Raw genomic sequence first — 16,900 nt, 5'->3', positions numbered from 1 at the left:
CACCGTATCTCACCTTCATTACAAACACACGGCTTAGCGAAGATTCTGCACCAACATGCTATGAAGCCACCCCTACTGATTTTCACATCGTTAACAAAAATCATAATTGCAAAATTGGCAGAGACCTAGGTGTCATCCATACATAAACACTACAAACAACAGTTATTGAAATTCTCACCAAGGACGGCTGTTTCTAGGAAACATCAACATATGGTTTGACAAGACGAATCTAACAGCAATCACAGTTATCACAATGAAACCTTCAACCTTACGACAAATAATTTCTGGCCCAACTCACTGTGCAGGACAAACTCTAGATGTCATATTTGCACCCCTAGCGCAAGACAACTTCCCCGTAAACTAGAGGGACCACAACGTCATAACCTTCAAGATCCACACACCTATCAATAACAACACTTTGAAGACAACAAAAACCAACAACAAACAATTCTACAGACAATGGAAAAAAATAGGCATCCTGCAAATAAACAGTCACCTTTAAAAAACACCCCAACAAACATGAGGCCGAAAGACATACACACCTTCTACAACTGGACAACAGATACCACAAAAATAATTCAATGTGGTTTAATATCACAACCTCAAAAGAATGAAAACACAACTCAATATACGACAGAGCAAACGGAGAAAATCAGGAGATGAAAAAGACAAAAGCACCCTACTTCTCTATAACCGAGCCCACAAATGAGCCACCCGAACCACAAAAACAAACTATTACTCCACGTGCATATCTGAAGAAGACTGCCCTTTCAAAGAACTCCATAAAATTTTAACAGAATGCCACAATCCAGAGTGCCTAAACACAGAAACACACACAATCACATGACTTCTGTGACAAAATATCCAATGTATTGATCTAAAAAAATACAGTCGAAAAAATTACTTAAAGGAAAACACAGATAACACCACAACAATGCCTGACCTATCAACCACAGAAAGAGACAACAATAACCATCCATCAATGCATACCATCAATACCCTGTTTCAAAAAGATTACCTCAATATTATCATAGTAGCCAGACCATTAGGATCGCCATCAGACCTGGCACCACCAAGAATGTTTAAACATATCCTTCGCTCAACCTGTGCAGGAGAGGAAGCCAGATGCCGATTTAACAAGGCTCTGGAACACAGCTCATTCCCACCTGAGCTCAAAATCTCCATACCAGGTCCATATCAAATGGACCATTCTTAGGAAACATTTTTGAGAGAGCAGTGTTTCCTCAACTCTCTAATTTTACCTAACATTATGGCTTACTGTCAGACCAACAGTCCAGTTTCAGACAAGACAGAGGAACAGTGTTAGCCATTATATCTATCTGGAATGATCTAAATCTCACAGTGTTGGTGGCTTATTATTTCTGGGTTTATCGGCTGCATTTCACATTGTCCACTACGATACCCTACAGCAAAGGCTTCATGATATTGGAATCTGTGAAAATGTGTCTTAACTCACAGACAAATTGTAGTGCGCCTACTCCATTTCACATCACCTTCTCACACACATCACTGTGGTGTTTCTGAGGGTCCATGATCTTCCCTCTATTATTCAACATCTACCTAACCCCCTTACCAAATCTAATTAAATCTTACAAATGTCACCTGTTACATCAATGCAGATGACACCCAAATCATTTGTAAAATTGATAGCCAAATAGACCTCTACAATTCAAAACTCAATGACTGCCTACATACTATAACCACATGGATGATGAATTACCATCTAAGGCTCACCACCGCAAAGAGAGAGATTATGACAAGCGGACAATGGCAAAACTACCACCCTACCGCCATATGGTCTGGAGAACTTGCAGCCCACCCGACAACATCAAGAAAAGTTATAAACCTAGGAGTAACTATGGATTCTGGTTTATCCTTGATAACGCATGCTAACAATGTCACAAAGAGTGCCTTTTGCACAATGAAAACACTATGTTGTATCTTTCCATACCCTGCAAAATAACATAAACTACAAGCCATCCTCACACTCTCAATCTCCAAGCTTGACTATGCCAATAGCCTGTACCTGGGTGCACCCTCATTCATTATATGTATCATAGAACTCATCCAAAATACTGTCTTAATGCTTCTTCTGAGCCTTCACCCAAGAGAACGCATGACCCCAGTCCTGCAATTGCTCCACTGGCTACTATAGCTCGAAAGGCACTGTTCAAGGCAGTTTGCAGTATCCACAGAGCATCTCAAGGAAAAGTACTGATATAGCTTCAAGTTAAATAAAATCCAAGTAATACAAACAACACAGAACACTGTGGCCCAGGCTTACACCACTTATAATCGTATTACTTTACCATAAGAAACCCATCGGAGGCACTGGTTTCTCAGTACAAGCTGCCAAGGTCTAGAACTCCCTACCAGCCAGCACAAGAAGCACCCATAACCACTTACACTCCCAAAGACATTTAAAAATGTGTATATTTACTAGATAAATACAACACTTGCAGAGCCCAGACAACAGTCTCACCCTCACGATCAGTCCTCAGCTTACAATCAATACATTTCAAACAACTCAACCAGCAAACTGTGCTGCTTTTATTATGTAGATAAGCAAAAAAGGGCTGAACTCTGGCTTGCCATGACATTGTATAGTTATGTACTTCCTTCCATATATAACTGCCATGTTCTACTAAAACCATAATACACACTTGTCAACAACTTGTAACTTTTACCTACCAAATTAACTTAATACATGCCTGCTATGAAGGCACCTAGCACTGTACAGCCCCAAAAAACAAACATCACCAAATAAACAGGCATGGAATAAATAAAGAGATCTGTCACACTTAACTGGACAGTTTTGGAGTAGTTTAATATAGCCCATTCAGTGCAGATGCCAAATATCTGAATGATCTGACCGCTTCTTAACATCTCACATAGATACTCAGTCATGGGAGGATAAAAATGGCCATAGTTTCTGGTCTCTCCACTTTGTTCTCTTTCCAACCATGCCAGCTCAGGACCACAACTTTACAGAGGATCTCAGATTTCTTAGCTCAGTGCAGTAACGAGCTATATCATAAGAAATACCATAAAGGGGCCTACAGAGCTGTTCAAAGCTAACAGCATACTGAAAATCATAAAAATGCATGTCTATCTCTTACATTTCATCATCCAACACACTGCTCTGAACTGCTTCTCATAACACAATAACCGCACCTCAGTTGTCATCACGCATAACATAGAAACACTTCCCACATTGGATTAAAACAAAAAGACCATCCTTCCATCCACACACCCTACATGGAGAGTGGCGTAAGTAGGCAAGTACTTCAGCACCCTACACAGGGGTTGTAAGTGCTATATGAATGCTGCTATATAATACAATACAATACAATTCTCCTAATGAAGGCTCTCTTTTCATTGCTTCAGTGACAGGAGCCTAGTAGTGACACCTCTGCACTAGGTTCTTTAAACGGGTTTTAGTCAGGATCAGACAAGCCCTGGCTGTGATGGGTGTGAAGTGTGCATGTGATACTCACGTTGTAATCGATGGTGGGGAACAGGAGCAGCAGAGGACTTCCCAGCCTGAGCCCAAGATACACACATAGCAAACACATCATAGACAACTGCAGTGAAAGCTTTCCTCACAGCTCATCCACCTGATACAGCACAACACTGTCAGTGCAAACCTCTCTTTACACACACTAGATGCAAAATATGGGCAGCCTGCTCACTAGGGGCAGAGAAATTAAGATTACATTCATTTTCCCAGCAGTCACCAGGGATCCTACAAAGAGGAAAAATGCTAAACCCGAGAGTAGGCATGAGAGTGTGGTGGACGCTGCTGGAGCTGCATGGCCACGAACGCTGCACACAAGAGGTACTCCTACTGTCCTGTGAGAGGCAGGAAGCAGCCTTGCAAGTGGCTCAGTACAGACAACACCGTAATGCCATTAGGTCCAGGAGGGAGGAGGGGCAGTGTTGCGTGAAGAGTGGGCATTCCCACACCTCACACTCTTCAACTTTGTTGTTGTCTGGAGTGTGCAGCAGGAGCATTATATGAACTGCGGGTGTGAGGCCTAAGCACACTTGACACTTGTGGCATTGGGGATTAGAGGGTATTGCAATGTAGCACGGAAAGGAGAGGGCCTCAGAAGGTGATACACTTGTAAATTGGGTGCATTCTGTGTTGCTCTCTTGTGAATGGTATCACAGGAGTGGCTACCGCAGGGCAAAGGAGTAGCACATTCAGAATTAGTGAAGGACCCAGTCAAGAGCACCTATTTATTAGCTGTATCAGGCACAGGTGCAGTTTCATTGCCTGGACTGGCAAAGTCACCCAAGCGTTCAGTAGGCAATACTTTGCTCTCTCCAAAAGAACACAGCTAAAGAGCAACTAGTAAGCATTTTCCATAAAAGTCCCAATCTTCAGTACACTCTTTGAAGCCTAACAGCCAATAAGCAGAGAGATCTTCGCGGCCAATCTATTGACAAGCACGCCACCAAACAAGCAATGATCCTTACATGTTCCCAATTCCAGTAGAAAATGTTTTCTCCAGAGTATTAATGCCATGGAGGGAGAAGAAGGTGTTAAAAACAGAAATAGAAAAGAATAAAACTCAATAAACATATTTATTAATAACAAAAATAATATGTTAAGTTGAGAGTCTTTGAATAATGTCAGTATTTGGATAGTTAACCCTGAATACGTTGCAAAACAATTAGACAAGTAAACAAACTAGAAGTACAGGAAATAATGCTACCAGTTTCATCTTGTGCACATAACTCACTATAAACATTTACTAGGAAGGGGAACAATATATGCTTTAGGAAAACATATAGACTTTCATGATCACAGTGGTAGAGACAGGTTTGCAGTATCTTCTGACTTCATGATATGTAAAAAAACATCTGATAGAGACTTTTCCTATAGCCTGCCTGAGGTTCTTCTATGTGCCCTTTAGGATTCAAATCAGACTTCATTATTCATATCCTTTTAGATTCTACAATTTCCCAAACATTGTGATCCACCACTCACACAAGTGATGCATAGGTTCTCAGGTGGAGTTGAGAAGAGAAATCTTGCCACTGAACGGATTATTAGACACATGAACAGATTGAGAAAAGGATTGATACATGGCTGACTTGACAAAGAAAAGGACTTAGCATAGGCCCTCATGGCAAAGGTCTTTCAGTTGAACAGTACAGTCTAGTGGTGTATCTCATTATTAAGGTCTTTCCATCTTCTAGAACTGAGCATAAAATCTCAGGCTTGACATTTCTACCTAGAGTAGGGTGAGTGTAGAATAGCAGGTTCCAGTATCCATGACTCCATTCAGGCCCACAGGATGAAAGTCCATACATGCACTTTAATGGGGTGCATGATTTAAGGATTGAATGTCACCCATACACTAGGATTGAGTGCAGTATTTCATGAAGAAGGTCTCTCCGCCATCTACGATTTGGTGTAGGATTCCAGGTTGAAGATCTTTCTAAGCAATAGGATAAGGTGTAGGATTTCAGGATGAAGGATTCCCCATACAGTATCATTAAGTGTACAGTCTCGGAAGGTCTTGCCACCCTCCTGGATTGGATTTAGGGTCTCAGAATGGAGGGCTTTCCAAACACTAGTATTAGGTGTAGGATCTTAGGATGAAGTTGTTCCGAGTACTAGAACTAGGTATTGGATTTGAGGAAGAAGATCTCTCCATGTACTAGGGTTAGGTGGAGAATCTCAGGCAGAAGGTTTCTCCATCCACTACAATTGAGGTCATGATCATATGATAAAGGCCTATATGCTGGGACTGAGGGTGGAACTGCAGTAATACAAATCTTTCCATACATTTGTGGGATCTGGGTGAAGGCCTCACCATACATTAGAGTGAGTGCGGCTCTCAAGAAAAATATCTCTCCAGACACTGGCGTTAAGTGAAGGATCACTGGTAGGGAGATTGGAGGATTGAAGTTTCCCCAGATGTAATTAAGAAGCTGTCAATCAACAGAGGTAGAGCAGCACCAATTACAGGACCATTTAGGATCAAATGTAAGATATCCTTGCTCAGAGTGAAAGCTTAATATCTTGTGAGCTTCGGTCTGGATATCGCCGGCTCCTACAGAGTGGGATCTTCATTCTCTGTGGAAGAAAAACATGTGTTACTGGAGCAAAACAAAATGAGGGGAAATGCAACCAGTGCTAAATGAATGGAGGGAGGTAGGTAGGGTGAAGAAATTAGGTGGGTGTGTGTGAGTGAAAGGTAAGCATGATTGGCATACTCTAAATATGATAAGGATAGAAGTCTAGTGTGGGAAGGAACGCAAGCACAAGTAGGACACACTATATGCATGAATTTAAAGTGGGCATGTACGAGGAAGATTGCATGTGTGAAACTGAATACAGATGAGGGGCAGGGATTGGATGTGAACAGAAATGTGAGTGGTAGAAAACAATAATCTCTAGATTACTTATTGGTACTGGAAAATGCAACTTGGGATGTGAATATCGGATACCGAAATTGATGGGACAGTATATCTTTATAACAATATTGAGGGACTAAAAAACTAAAAGGTAAGTTCATAGAGAGATGTAAGTTTTTACTAATCTTAGCTCCACATCTACGTACTGTGAAGATATATATCCCCAAGGTACATATATGTGGAATTAGGTATAGAAAATGTATAGAAATGTACCTTTCTGACCTTCATAGCTGCAAACAGAAGAACAATCAACCTAGCAGAAAGGTTCTGTTAATATGGGTTGCTAGGTACCGACTGTCACATTGCAAAATGAGAAAATGGAACAAAGAAACCTTGTGCTACCTTTTCCTGACACCACTAAGAGATGGTTATGCTGACCCAGTGGCGTCCATGCAACACATTCTGAGACCAGAACTAGCTCCCTGCCCAAACCTGCACATGAGCAGGAACAGTAGCACGGAGCATTGCACTGAATATTTGTCAGCAGAGCAAGACGAAATAGAAGCATATAAATTAAAACAGAAAAAGCATCTAACCTGGAACTGGAAGTCTTGAAAGGAGGAGGGTATTTATACATCATAGCAATATAAATGAGAGCAAGGACTATGTTGTGCATAGTATGTTTTTATAGAGTGTGGGGAAACCGCCTGGTATGGGGCCTCTTCACTAGTAGTTTGGACTGGGACAAGGAGGACAGGCAAAGGGGGGATGGAGTATTCAGGCATTTGTCTGACTTTGAGGAATTACAGTGAACCTTGTCAACAACTTTGGAAGGGGTGTACGGCCCCCATCTCTTACTCACCCTGTGACACTCTAGAAATACTAGGCGTATCTTCCACTTAGTAAGCAAACACTCACCAACAAAATAGGAATATCTGGGATTCTGTTGCCAGTACCATGCAGTACCGGTCAGGGAATCTACAAGAATCCCCTATTGTAGGGAGAGTACTTGCACACCCCTGGGAAGAAAATCCCAAAGAGTATGTATTGTCGTGAACTTACCAGGCTCAGGGCCCCGGCTCCTCCAGGGACCCAAATCGAGGGGAGGAATCTGGTCGCAACGCACAAAATCCTTCGGGTAACTGTTTGCCAGGAAGACATCTCTTGGCACTTCTGTGATAGCCGTGTTGTCACAAATGACTTGCGCCAGTGTGACCCTTTCCAGAGAGCGTCGTTGAGCACTGCTGAAAACACCGGGATTCTCATAATAAAACCTATGTTGGAAAAAAAGATGCCCACATGGTGAAGGTCTGCTTGCCATAGAACTCACATTTCAGAGACATTTCACACCAATACAATTTGCTCCCACTGCCATTATCACATTCCTTCTAGTCCCCGAGGCGTACACAAATTAAACCCAAACCCTAGAATTTGTACTGCATGATGAAATGCACATCCAGATATACTATGCCAGATCCCAAAAGCAACTTGCACATGTAAGTCTGACTTGCACATGCACATGGCCAGAGTTATTGCTGCAAGCAATTCACTAAAGATGACCTTGCAACATTGATGCCCTTACTCGTGCACAATATTACCCGTGAGCTTTTAATATTGCACTTGAGTAAATTCCTTTTGCGGTGTTAGTGATCTGCTCCTGCTATCACCACATAGCATTATTGTACAGCTGGTTACTGTCAGATCAAATGGTAACGTTCTTAGCAGAGTCTTGCTTCATGAACCCATTCCAATACTGGACTAGAGAGAAGCTTACACGATGAGTTCTTTGCATCATGGGGCCCATGTTTGAGATGTGGGTTTTCCTTTTTCAAATCACTGTTTTTAGATATATAGTCCAGTTGGGCCAGTGTCCCTCTTAGAATGCAAATGATTGATAAAGGAAAGTCTACTGTTGGAAAATTGTCTTTCTGATGGAGTCATCTGGTAATCTTAACTAGAAGTGACTAATTTTTTTCTATTAGCCCATAGAGGATACCACATCACTGCTGCCTCACCATATTCCTTTCATACTTGTTCAGAGTAATTGTTGCACTCAGAATATACACACACTGATTACGTTTCTGTACTTTTACATATTACATCTACAGACTGTCCTCTTGGATATTACTCGCTCTGTGAACATTAAATTAAGAATTAGGACTTTCATCATTCACGTTCATTGGCAGAAATATCAATCTTTTGTGCTGTCTGCATGAATTTTCATGCAGGTCGTTGAATCTGGGAAAATATGAGGGACGAAACACATGTTGCCCGTGGCTGGTAGTTGCCTTTGAACTGACACGCAAACAGAGATTAGGAATACAATAAATGTCATTCAGAATCTGATATGAACAGTGTTTAACTGCTATGTAATTTTGTAAACATTGTTTCTTCTCTTTTGTTATTACCAATCATTGGTCGCCCACAGATCTGTAAGGGACACAAACATATCTAAGGAGGTCTATATTAACAGATATACACTTGAAGGCAACTCTCTTTACACATATTTACCTAAACAGGTCTAATCCAACAGACACAGGCTTCAAGTGCACTCTTTGTACACATATATGCCTAAAGAGTTTTACCCCAACAGACACAGGCGTGAAGGGGACTCTCCTTACACACATAAACCTAAAGAGGTCTATCCTAACAACAACACAGATCTGAAAGGGATTTTCACTACACACATATATATCTAAAGAGATCTATCCCAACAGACATACACCTGATGGGGAATTCTCTTTACAGATACACACTTAAGGGGTGTATTCCAACAGACATAGATCCAGGCTATATTCCCAAAGGCACACTGTCTTCTTCATACAGGGGTACACAATCTGTCCCCAAAGACAGCTAGCCATCTCTGAAGTGTACTCAGGGATCTCCCAGCACAGATCAAGAGCCACTTCCTTCTGAGAAAAACATTGGTTTATTTGTTTACAGCTCAATATCAGATCTCCTTACACAAACATACAAAATATTCCAAAAAGTGATGCACTTACCTGTCACCATCCCGTGCAACTCGGAACTGGTTTCCAATGATGCAGGCTAGAAGAGGTCCAATCTTCCCACCAGGAACAAAAGGTTCTGCCACTCCTCCAAGCCAGATATCAATATTTTTGGGAGTCCCGTAGAGACCCATCAACTTTCTGGCCAGGTCACCATTATTCAGGACTCTTCGGAGTTCTGACAGATTTTGTGGCTCAGAGAGTCCACAAAAACGCCGCCACGCACCATAATCTATTGCAATAGAAAGACAGTAAAGTGGTGAGGGTAAAGTAATTTTCAAATGTATACCCAGAACCACCAATCAGTTAAATTTGTATTGGGTGGTGAGAAGTTGGAAGGTTGAAAGCAACTTCCACAATCACCAATGAGGATCACTGTACCATGACATTGGTGTCACTTAGAGATAGCACAGCTGTCAATTGTTCTCATGTATGACACCTTTAGTCTGATTTTGCTTCTTAGCAAATAAACATTTGAATTCTGCTGCTTTTAATTTCATACTTTACAGTTTTTAAAGCGAAACCACACGTCCCAGGATGAAAGTTGCATATGGCTAAAAGCCTGGACTGGCTGATGGGACCGAATTTCATAATAAAGGAGTGCAGATTTGGAATCTAAGATCTCCTGTGTTTTATTGTGCCCAATTTGAAGCCCATAGTACTAAATGGCTTACTAACCAAACACCCATTTGGATACATATTTCCTAATTTTTTGCACTTCTTTTTCACTTCTTCTTTCACTTTTGCCCGTGTATCAGAACATCAAAGTTTCTTCGTTGATATTGTGGCTCTGTGCTTTGCACGTGTCAGGCTGTTTGTTAAATTTCTTGTTGCTAACCGTCTTAAAACCATCCTTCATAACCACCGTAGGGGATCATTAAAATCCAGGGACCTCAGCCTGCTTTTTAAAGTTAATCACCTTAACCCCTTTTTGGGCTGTTTTTTCTGGTATCAAAAGACTTTCTGATGGAAAAAACAGCTTCAGTTTCGATATCTGTAAATGTTCCCAGTCGTTTCCGTTTATGAAATCAATAAAGGAAGTAGTTCCTATCCAAAATTTGCAAGCCATATAGAAATAACGTGAGCGGAGGTTGAAATCTGGTGCCTGAGCAGGTAAGAATTTGTTAATAACAGTTTGTGGGTCTTATTTCAAACATATGTGTAATCATACAGGACGTTTATGCTTTGATTGTACAGTGAAGTGGTGGGATGTGTCTACTGCAGTGAGAGTTAAATGTAAAGCAAAGAAAGAAAGAAAACCTATGCACCATGAACACTGTATGGCACATTGAACAGCCAGGACATGTTTAAGAAACACTATTGCAGAACTGAGCCTCCATGCCAATTTAAGTCTCACCCATGACAGACTGGCACATTTAGCAGAACACTGACAAGTTGAAGTAGTCACTTCCAGTACTTGTCCAACCTTCTAGTATATTTGTGCAGCACTTTGACATTTTTGACCAATACCTCGGGCAAGCTGGTATAATGAGCATCGTTAGCAAAAAGTGCCTGAGAATATTAGAGCAGCACCCTAAAGTTACTGGCAGAAACCTCCAACATTAGAGCAATATTCAAGCATGTATTAATATAAATACAATGGTAGAGTCTGTTATATTTTATATTTTGATGCTCACTTTTTGATGGGCAGCAGCACACTGTCTGAAAAGAACTCTTTTACTGCTGACATAAATAATGGTGAGCTGGGCAACCAGTATTACTGCTAGTCATATAACAATTTTCTAATAGGTACAGTTTTATTTTAACAAAATGGTGCTGCAAAAATGTACTGTTCCCTCAGATTGTTATCTAAAGCTACTAAGAAAACAATCGCACTGACGATGGGCTACTTTGCTTGCTTGATGCAGTAAGAGGCCGGTATAAGTAACAGTATTGCACCCCAACCTATCTGAAACGTCACCAGCCGCCTCTGCCACTTTATACATTAGACAAGAATTTTTTGTAGGTAAAAGCCTTTGCTTTCAGCTGATAAGTCTGTTTAAGGCACATATCCCATTATGTTCTCTTACTCTGGCGAACAGAGCTGCACTAGAGTTTCTTATCTGAAAACCATGTTGTTGCCTCCTAGTCTACTTACCTAGAAGGATCAGCTCTCTTTCTTATGGTTTAATAGTTAAGTCATCTCTCGTTCCCTGGTTTCTTACCTGTGAAGCCTTATTCTCTCTCCCCTTTTACTTTTTTACCTCAAATTCATGTTATTTGTGTCTTCTAGTCATTTGTCTGTGAAACTTTATTCTATTCTACCTAACTCCGTAAATGGGATACCAGTGTTTACCCACTCTGCTCCTTGGTCACTAACATAAAAGGGTCAGTACCTGGGATGGCATGTTCTCGACCACGTTGCATGTTGATAGCCGCTAGATCAAGTCCAATCCGCTTGAATAGTTTGAAGAGACGGTCTCGCAGTTCATCCACCACCATCTGATTCTGCCTATTTAGCTTTGCACGATTTGACATGAGGCCACGGAGGAGAGGGTCAATGCCACCTGCAAAACAAAATCATCAATAATGATTATTAAATCTGTACCGTGATTGTGACTATGTGACTATATTGAATGAGCAAGGGAGTTTTAAAAAATCCACCGGTTTACATAAAACGTGGCCCATATGAGGGGAAATGAACGATACACTTTCTTGTTAGCTTTCAGTGGTATGCAAACCGTGCATGGTCTGAGTCAAAAGGACCTTCTGTACTTTTTTATGACATATGTGATTGTTTAACCACCTTGTAAATTTTGGTGCATGCCCCAGAAAATAAGAGTTTTGTTTTTGGAAAGCCAGAGAGCACATGTATGGTTTGTGCTTGGGCTAAATCTGAGCACTTGCAATGTTTGCTTTGGACTTCATAGTACTGATTGTTTGGGGGTAGTGTGCTGGCTTTGATTTGGATTATCCCTTTTCAACTTGACACTTTGGTATACACATCCATTTGTACTTGGACCAATACATGGTTTTACCCTTTGGGTTTCTTGAATGACTGATACCGGAATATCCCTTAAATCAATGACGGATCCAATAAATGCTGATTGTGAACTGATGAGCTGGCTTCCTATCAGTTATATAGCAAAGGAGATTCACTGTGGCTGTGAACTAGAAAAGGCACATTTTAAACCCTTTCAGTGCACCAGTCACATACCTTGGAAATCAATCAATGATTATTCAATGTTGAATCACCTTCGAACCTACACCTGGATTTTCCCTCATTCCATTTGGCCATTTAAAAGTTCAGGTTGTTGATTTCTCCTCACTGTGTAAAAGCTGTACAATTCATTTCCCACGGTCAATCTTTGACACCAACTGGCTATAAATGTGTTACACCCATGCTACTGACCTAAATCCGAGCTTAAGGCTGTATGTATTCATATTTTATTTGTAGAGCACATGTGGAAGGATATGTTCAAAGAATAATACCGTAACAAGAGGAAACTAGCATACACTGACTTTGAGCTTTCCTCAGAGGGAGGTCGATATTCCGCAATAAAGGGTCTTTGTTAGAACCTGTTACTAGGTGTTGTGCTTTTTTCTCCTTCCTTTAATAATGGTCATGCCTATGTGTGTGCAGGATACCAAGGACATCCTCAGTTTTTAAAAGACGATTCAGTTTTACTCTGCCAAATAGATCTTGATTACACTCAATGTAGGACCTCTATACTGTTATCCTTCAAAGAGCCATGTTCACCTGTGTACAGGAAATTTAGGGGGAACCATATGATTGTAAAACATGGCCATGTCTTTTGTGATGCAACTAATGGAAAAGGCCTAACCAAACTATGATAGGAGAAACACATGTACTACACACACAAAAAGAAGCTACCCTGAATAAAATTCTGATTTCACAAAAACTAACAAGCACTAGGCACTAATTAGTGGGGTGCTGAGCATCTCAAAACATGTGAAGGACTGTCCTCACACACCACCAGGTGTCATGCTTCATCATTGGCAGTCCTCGCTCTCTAGAAACTGTATTTGTTAGAGAGCGGGCCTACACCTGGAGAAAGGGAGGCACTTCTAAAGTCTAAGTGGGGGCCCGTGATAAAGTGATTGCTTAAAAACCAATGTAAACATCAAAATATATTTATTTGCTGGGTATTTATTTGATATTACAAATCAATGTAGCACCGCGACTATGATGTGTGTAATGTTAATACAATGTCATCAATAAAAAGATTTATAAAAAAAAAAAATCAATGTGTGGATCTGGGGAACTAGTATCACATCACCACCAGTGTCGTCAACATGTTTCTGCTACACTGGCCCTATGGGTCCGTGGCATTCATCAGGACAAAGGAACTAGGGCTCCTATCTAACCAATTCTGATTAGATTCTACCACTAAGTAGGATGACCTGTGTCATCCACTACCTAAAGTCGGGTTTTCTTGAAACCTCAAGGAAGGGTCATAATTGCCCCATGGGAAGAGGGTCAGAGGGACCTCTGTAGTCACACTTGCCTCAAGTTGCGTCCCTCGCGTTCTGGGAACAGGAGTGGGCGCTTCTAGGATAACGGCGAGAGATGCACCTTGAGGCTCTAGGGTTTTATGAGGCCAAACTCATGTACTCACATTTTGCGCCTAGGATGGCAAATCTCTATACTCGTTCCTTTACGAAAAAATACTTTTTCCGGCCAGGTAACCTCTACCTAAGCACTTTAATGCTGTTTAAAAGCTATATAGATGGAATCATAGCCATCGGTGAAGATAATGAGAAAACAGCTAGCCAGTTTGTAGGCTGGATAAACCAACACAATATACATTTGAAATTGCAGCTCAAATAAGTAGGATTAACAGCGTACCTGGACTTATAATCGGAGTCCAAAGATGAAAAATTGAAAAGTAAGGTATATTTTAAACCGATGGATAGAAACTCTCTTCTATCTCCTGAAAGCTTAGATCTGATAGTGATATGAACATAATTGCCAGGAGGTAAATATTAACAAATCCAAAGGAACGGCTCTGGTAGCACAGAAATTAAAAAATAAGATGGTGACCTTACGCAAAAACAAATTACCCAATTAAAATCTTAAGTAGAGGCAAAAACTGCCTAAAATACTTAAAGAGTGCCTTATTTAGGAAACATCAGAATTCCTAAAAGAACAGGGTCCTGTGTATCTTCGTACAACAATGAGTAACAGAATTTTTAAAAAACTTAAGCAGGAAGAAAATATGGACAATGCAGTTTAATCAACCATTGTCTTAAAAGGATGAGAAATATGAAGAATCATTCGGTACATACTAAGCCTATGATTACGTTATGCTTGAAATCTTCCTAGATTACAAGGACATCATCCTTGTGGCATCTGGACTGTGTGTAAACGTACAAAATGACTAAATTTATTGAACTCAAGGCTGGGCCACTTCTGGGAAAAATTGATATTCACAAATTGTAGTTCTGGGACATAATATACATGATTGTATGTCCATATGGATTAATGTATTTAGCAATATTAAAGTCTAAAGACAGAGAGCTGATGATAGACTGCCACAGCACTAATAAAATGTGTATACTTACTTCGAAATCAGGTATAATTTCCAATAAACCATTTTGGAAAAAGCTACAGCTATATGGATCAATTATATAAAAGACCCTACTGAAAATAAGAAAAAAATGATATTTTTCTCAATTCAGTCAGAATACAGGCTTGCAGGATGGCATTGATTGTAATGTGTGAATACAATCTTACATTGAGTGAGGAATATGGACATAAGTCCCTTTCACAGAGGGTATATGTTTCAAATGGTCAATAAGAGAATTTAGTCTCAGGATTGCAAAGATTTATATGTCGGGTTTGTGTCACTTTTTTGATGCAGATCAGATGCAATAATCCTTTTTTGCCGTTTACAAAGTAAAGCAGAAAGGTGTTTGCGTAGCTTTGTAAAGAAAAAAAAGAAATGTATCACAATGCATCACATTACTTTGCATTTTTTTGCATCAAGTAGTCGTTCCATGGGCGGTGCATGGATGTTCCTATGCATCCACCTATAGATTTGGAAGCAAACCCATATCTACAATGACATATACGGAACTTAAAATTGTACTCGCTGTGGGTCTTGAAGCCAGTGAAGCTCCACCAAGAGGGAGACGAAGCGTGGTCAAGTGAGGTCAAATTATGATGATCTACCAAAAAACAGACCTGCAGAGTACTGGATGATCTGACGTTTAGCCATCGAACATTTGGAGCCCTAGATCTAACAAACTGCCATGTTCCTGAACCTGTGAAGGCAGTTACTGCATTGACCCAGCACTTCTAAACAAGCAGGATTACAAACTGTCCAAGAAACATTGTAGAAAAAACACAAGAGGCAGAGACCATTTTTACTTGAGTTGCCAGTGGCAGAACCTGTTCAGTCCTAGAGGCGAGGTTGCGGACAGATTTATTGGGGTGGTTTCATATCTGGGAGCCAGAAGGTGTAGCTCTAGAGGTCTGCTTTAAATGCACCTAACATAACAAGTGAAATTGTTAGTGCTCAGAGGTGATGCAACAATTGTAGCGTTACAAGAGTAATGCTGCACTTCTGTATTTATTGAAGGTCAGACAATCGCTTCAACAGCAGGAGCAGTACTAAGACAGCAAATTTCTGGCTTTCGTTGCAAGTCAAGTTATCAAGTTGCACATGGGCTGTGAATGGGTGAGTCTCTTTCTTATGCCAATCCTATTTACCCATCTCACCTCAGAGGTGCCTCTCACTATGCTAATAGTCCGACCCTAAAGACTACATTTAAAAAAACTTTAAACAGGATGTAAAACGGCAGCAGAGAATGTGTTATTTAAATATAAGCAATTCAGCATTTTCCAGTTCCAGAATTCTCCTACTGTGGAGGGAGTAATGCAGCCTTTGTAGTAAGAACACAACACATGAACGTTTTGGGGTTATTTTATATTTATAATGTTGCTTTATTCTCTGGCTCCGTCTAGTGGATGGACTTGACGGGTACCCTGGATCGCTGAGGATGCTACAATGTGTCTCCACAGGACACCCTACATTTAATGATGTTCAGTAGCTATTTTATCTTACCCGGGAGAATGTACATCATCCCTCTTCTTTTACAACTCTGAATCATGGTGAAAGATAAACCAGGTTGACATACTCAGGCTAACAATATTCTACCATATACATCTGCCCCTAAAGAAGCAAACCCTAGGGGGGGCATTCCTGCGATGAAGGGGCAGAAAAGCTCTGATATGCCTATAGCTAGTGACATCATGAAAGTGACAGCAGACTTCTGAATGTCCCCAGACTACAAGATAGACTCAGAATGCATACTCTCAGTGTAAAGGGCTGAGGTGCAGTTCATCCCTGCACCCAGTGGCAGGTACCTGCCACTAGGTGTAGGGATCAACAGGGGGGCACCATAGGTGCCCCCAAGGCTGCCATCCGGAGGCCTTGCACACATGGGGGCCCTGCTGAGGGCCCCCAAAGTCTGATTCCGACAGCCTTTCTGTGCCTAAAAGGCAAGCACAGAAAGGCTGTTGGAATCTGCCA

The 16,900-nt window shown here is 40.9% G+C and overlaps 1 protein-coding gene across 1 annotated transcript in view; it reads right to left on the bottom strand.

Annotated features, from left to right (window-relative positions):
- Positions 1-4,595: 4,595 nt before the first annotated feature.
- Positions 4,596-16,900, bottom strand: part of LOC146859092 (eosinophil peroxidase-like) — a 47,635-nt gene continuing 35,330 nt past the window's right edge. The window contains exons 11-14 of the mRNA XM_085649745.1: positions 11,738-11,908; positions 9,396-9,633; positions 7,456-7,667; positions 4,596-6,112 (exon numbers count right to left, since the gene is read on the bottom strand). Coding sequence (XP_085505871.1) covers positions 6,090-6,112; positions 7,456-7,667; positions 9,396-9,633; positions 11,738-11,908 — 644 coding nt within the window. The 3' untranslated portion in view covers positions 4,596-6,089. The remainder of the gene's footprint in view (positions 6,113-7,455; positions 7,668-9,395; positions 9,634-11,737; positions 11,909-16,900) is intronic.

This window comes from Triturus cristatus, chromosome 3_2 (genome assembly GCF_964204655.1).
Source record: "Triturus cristatus chromosome 3_2, aTriCri1.1, whole genome shotgun sequence".
NCBI lineage: Eukaryota > Metazoa > Chordata > Amphibia > Caudata > Salamandridae > Triturus > Triturus cristatus.
This window is presented reverse-complemented; position numbering and strand designations above follow the sequence as displayed.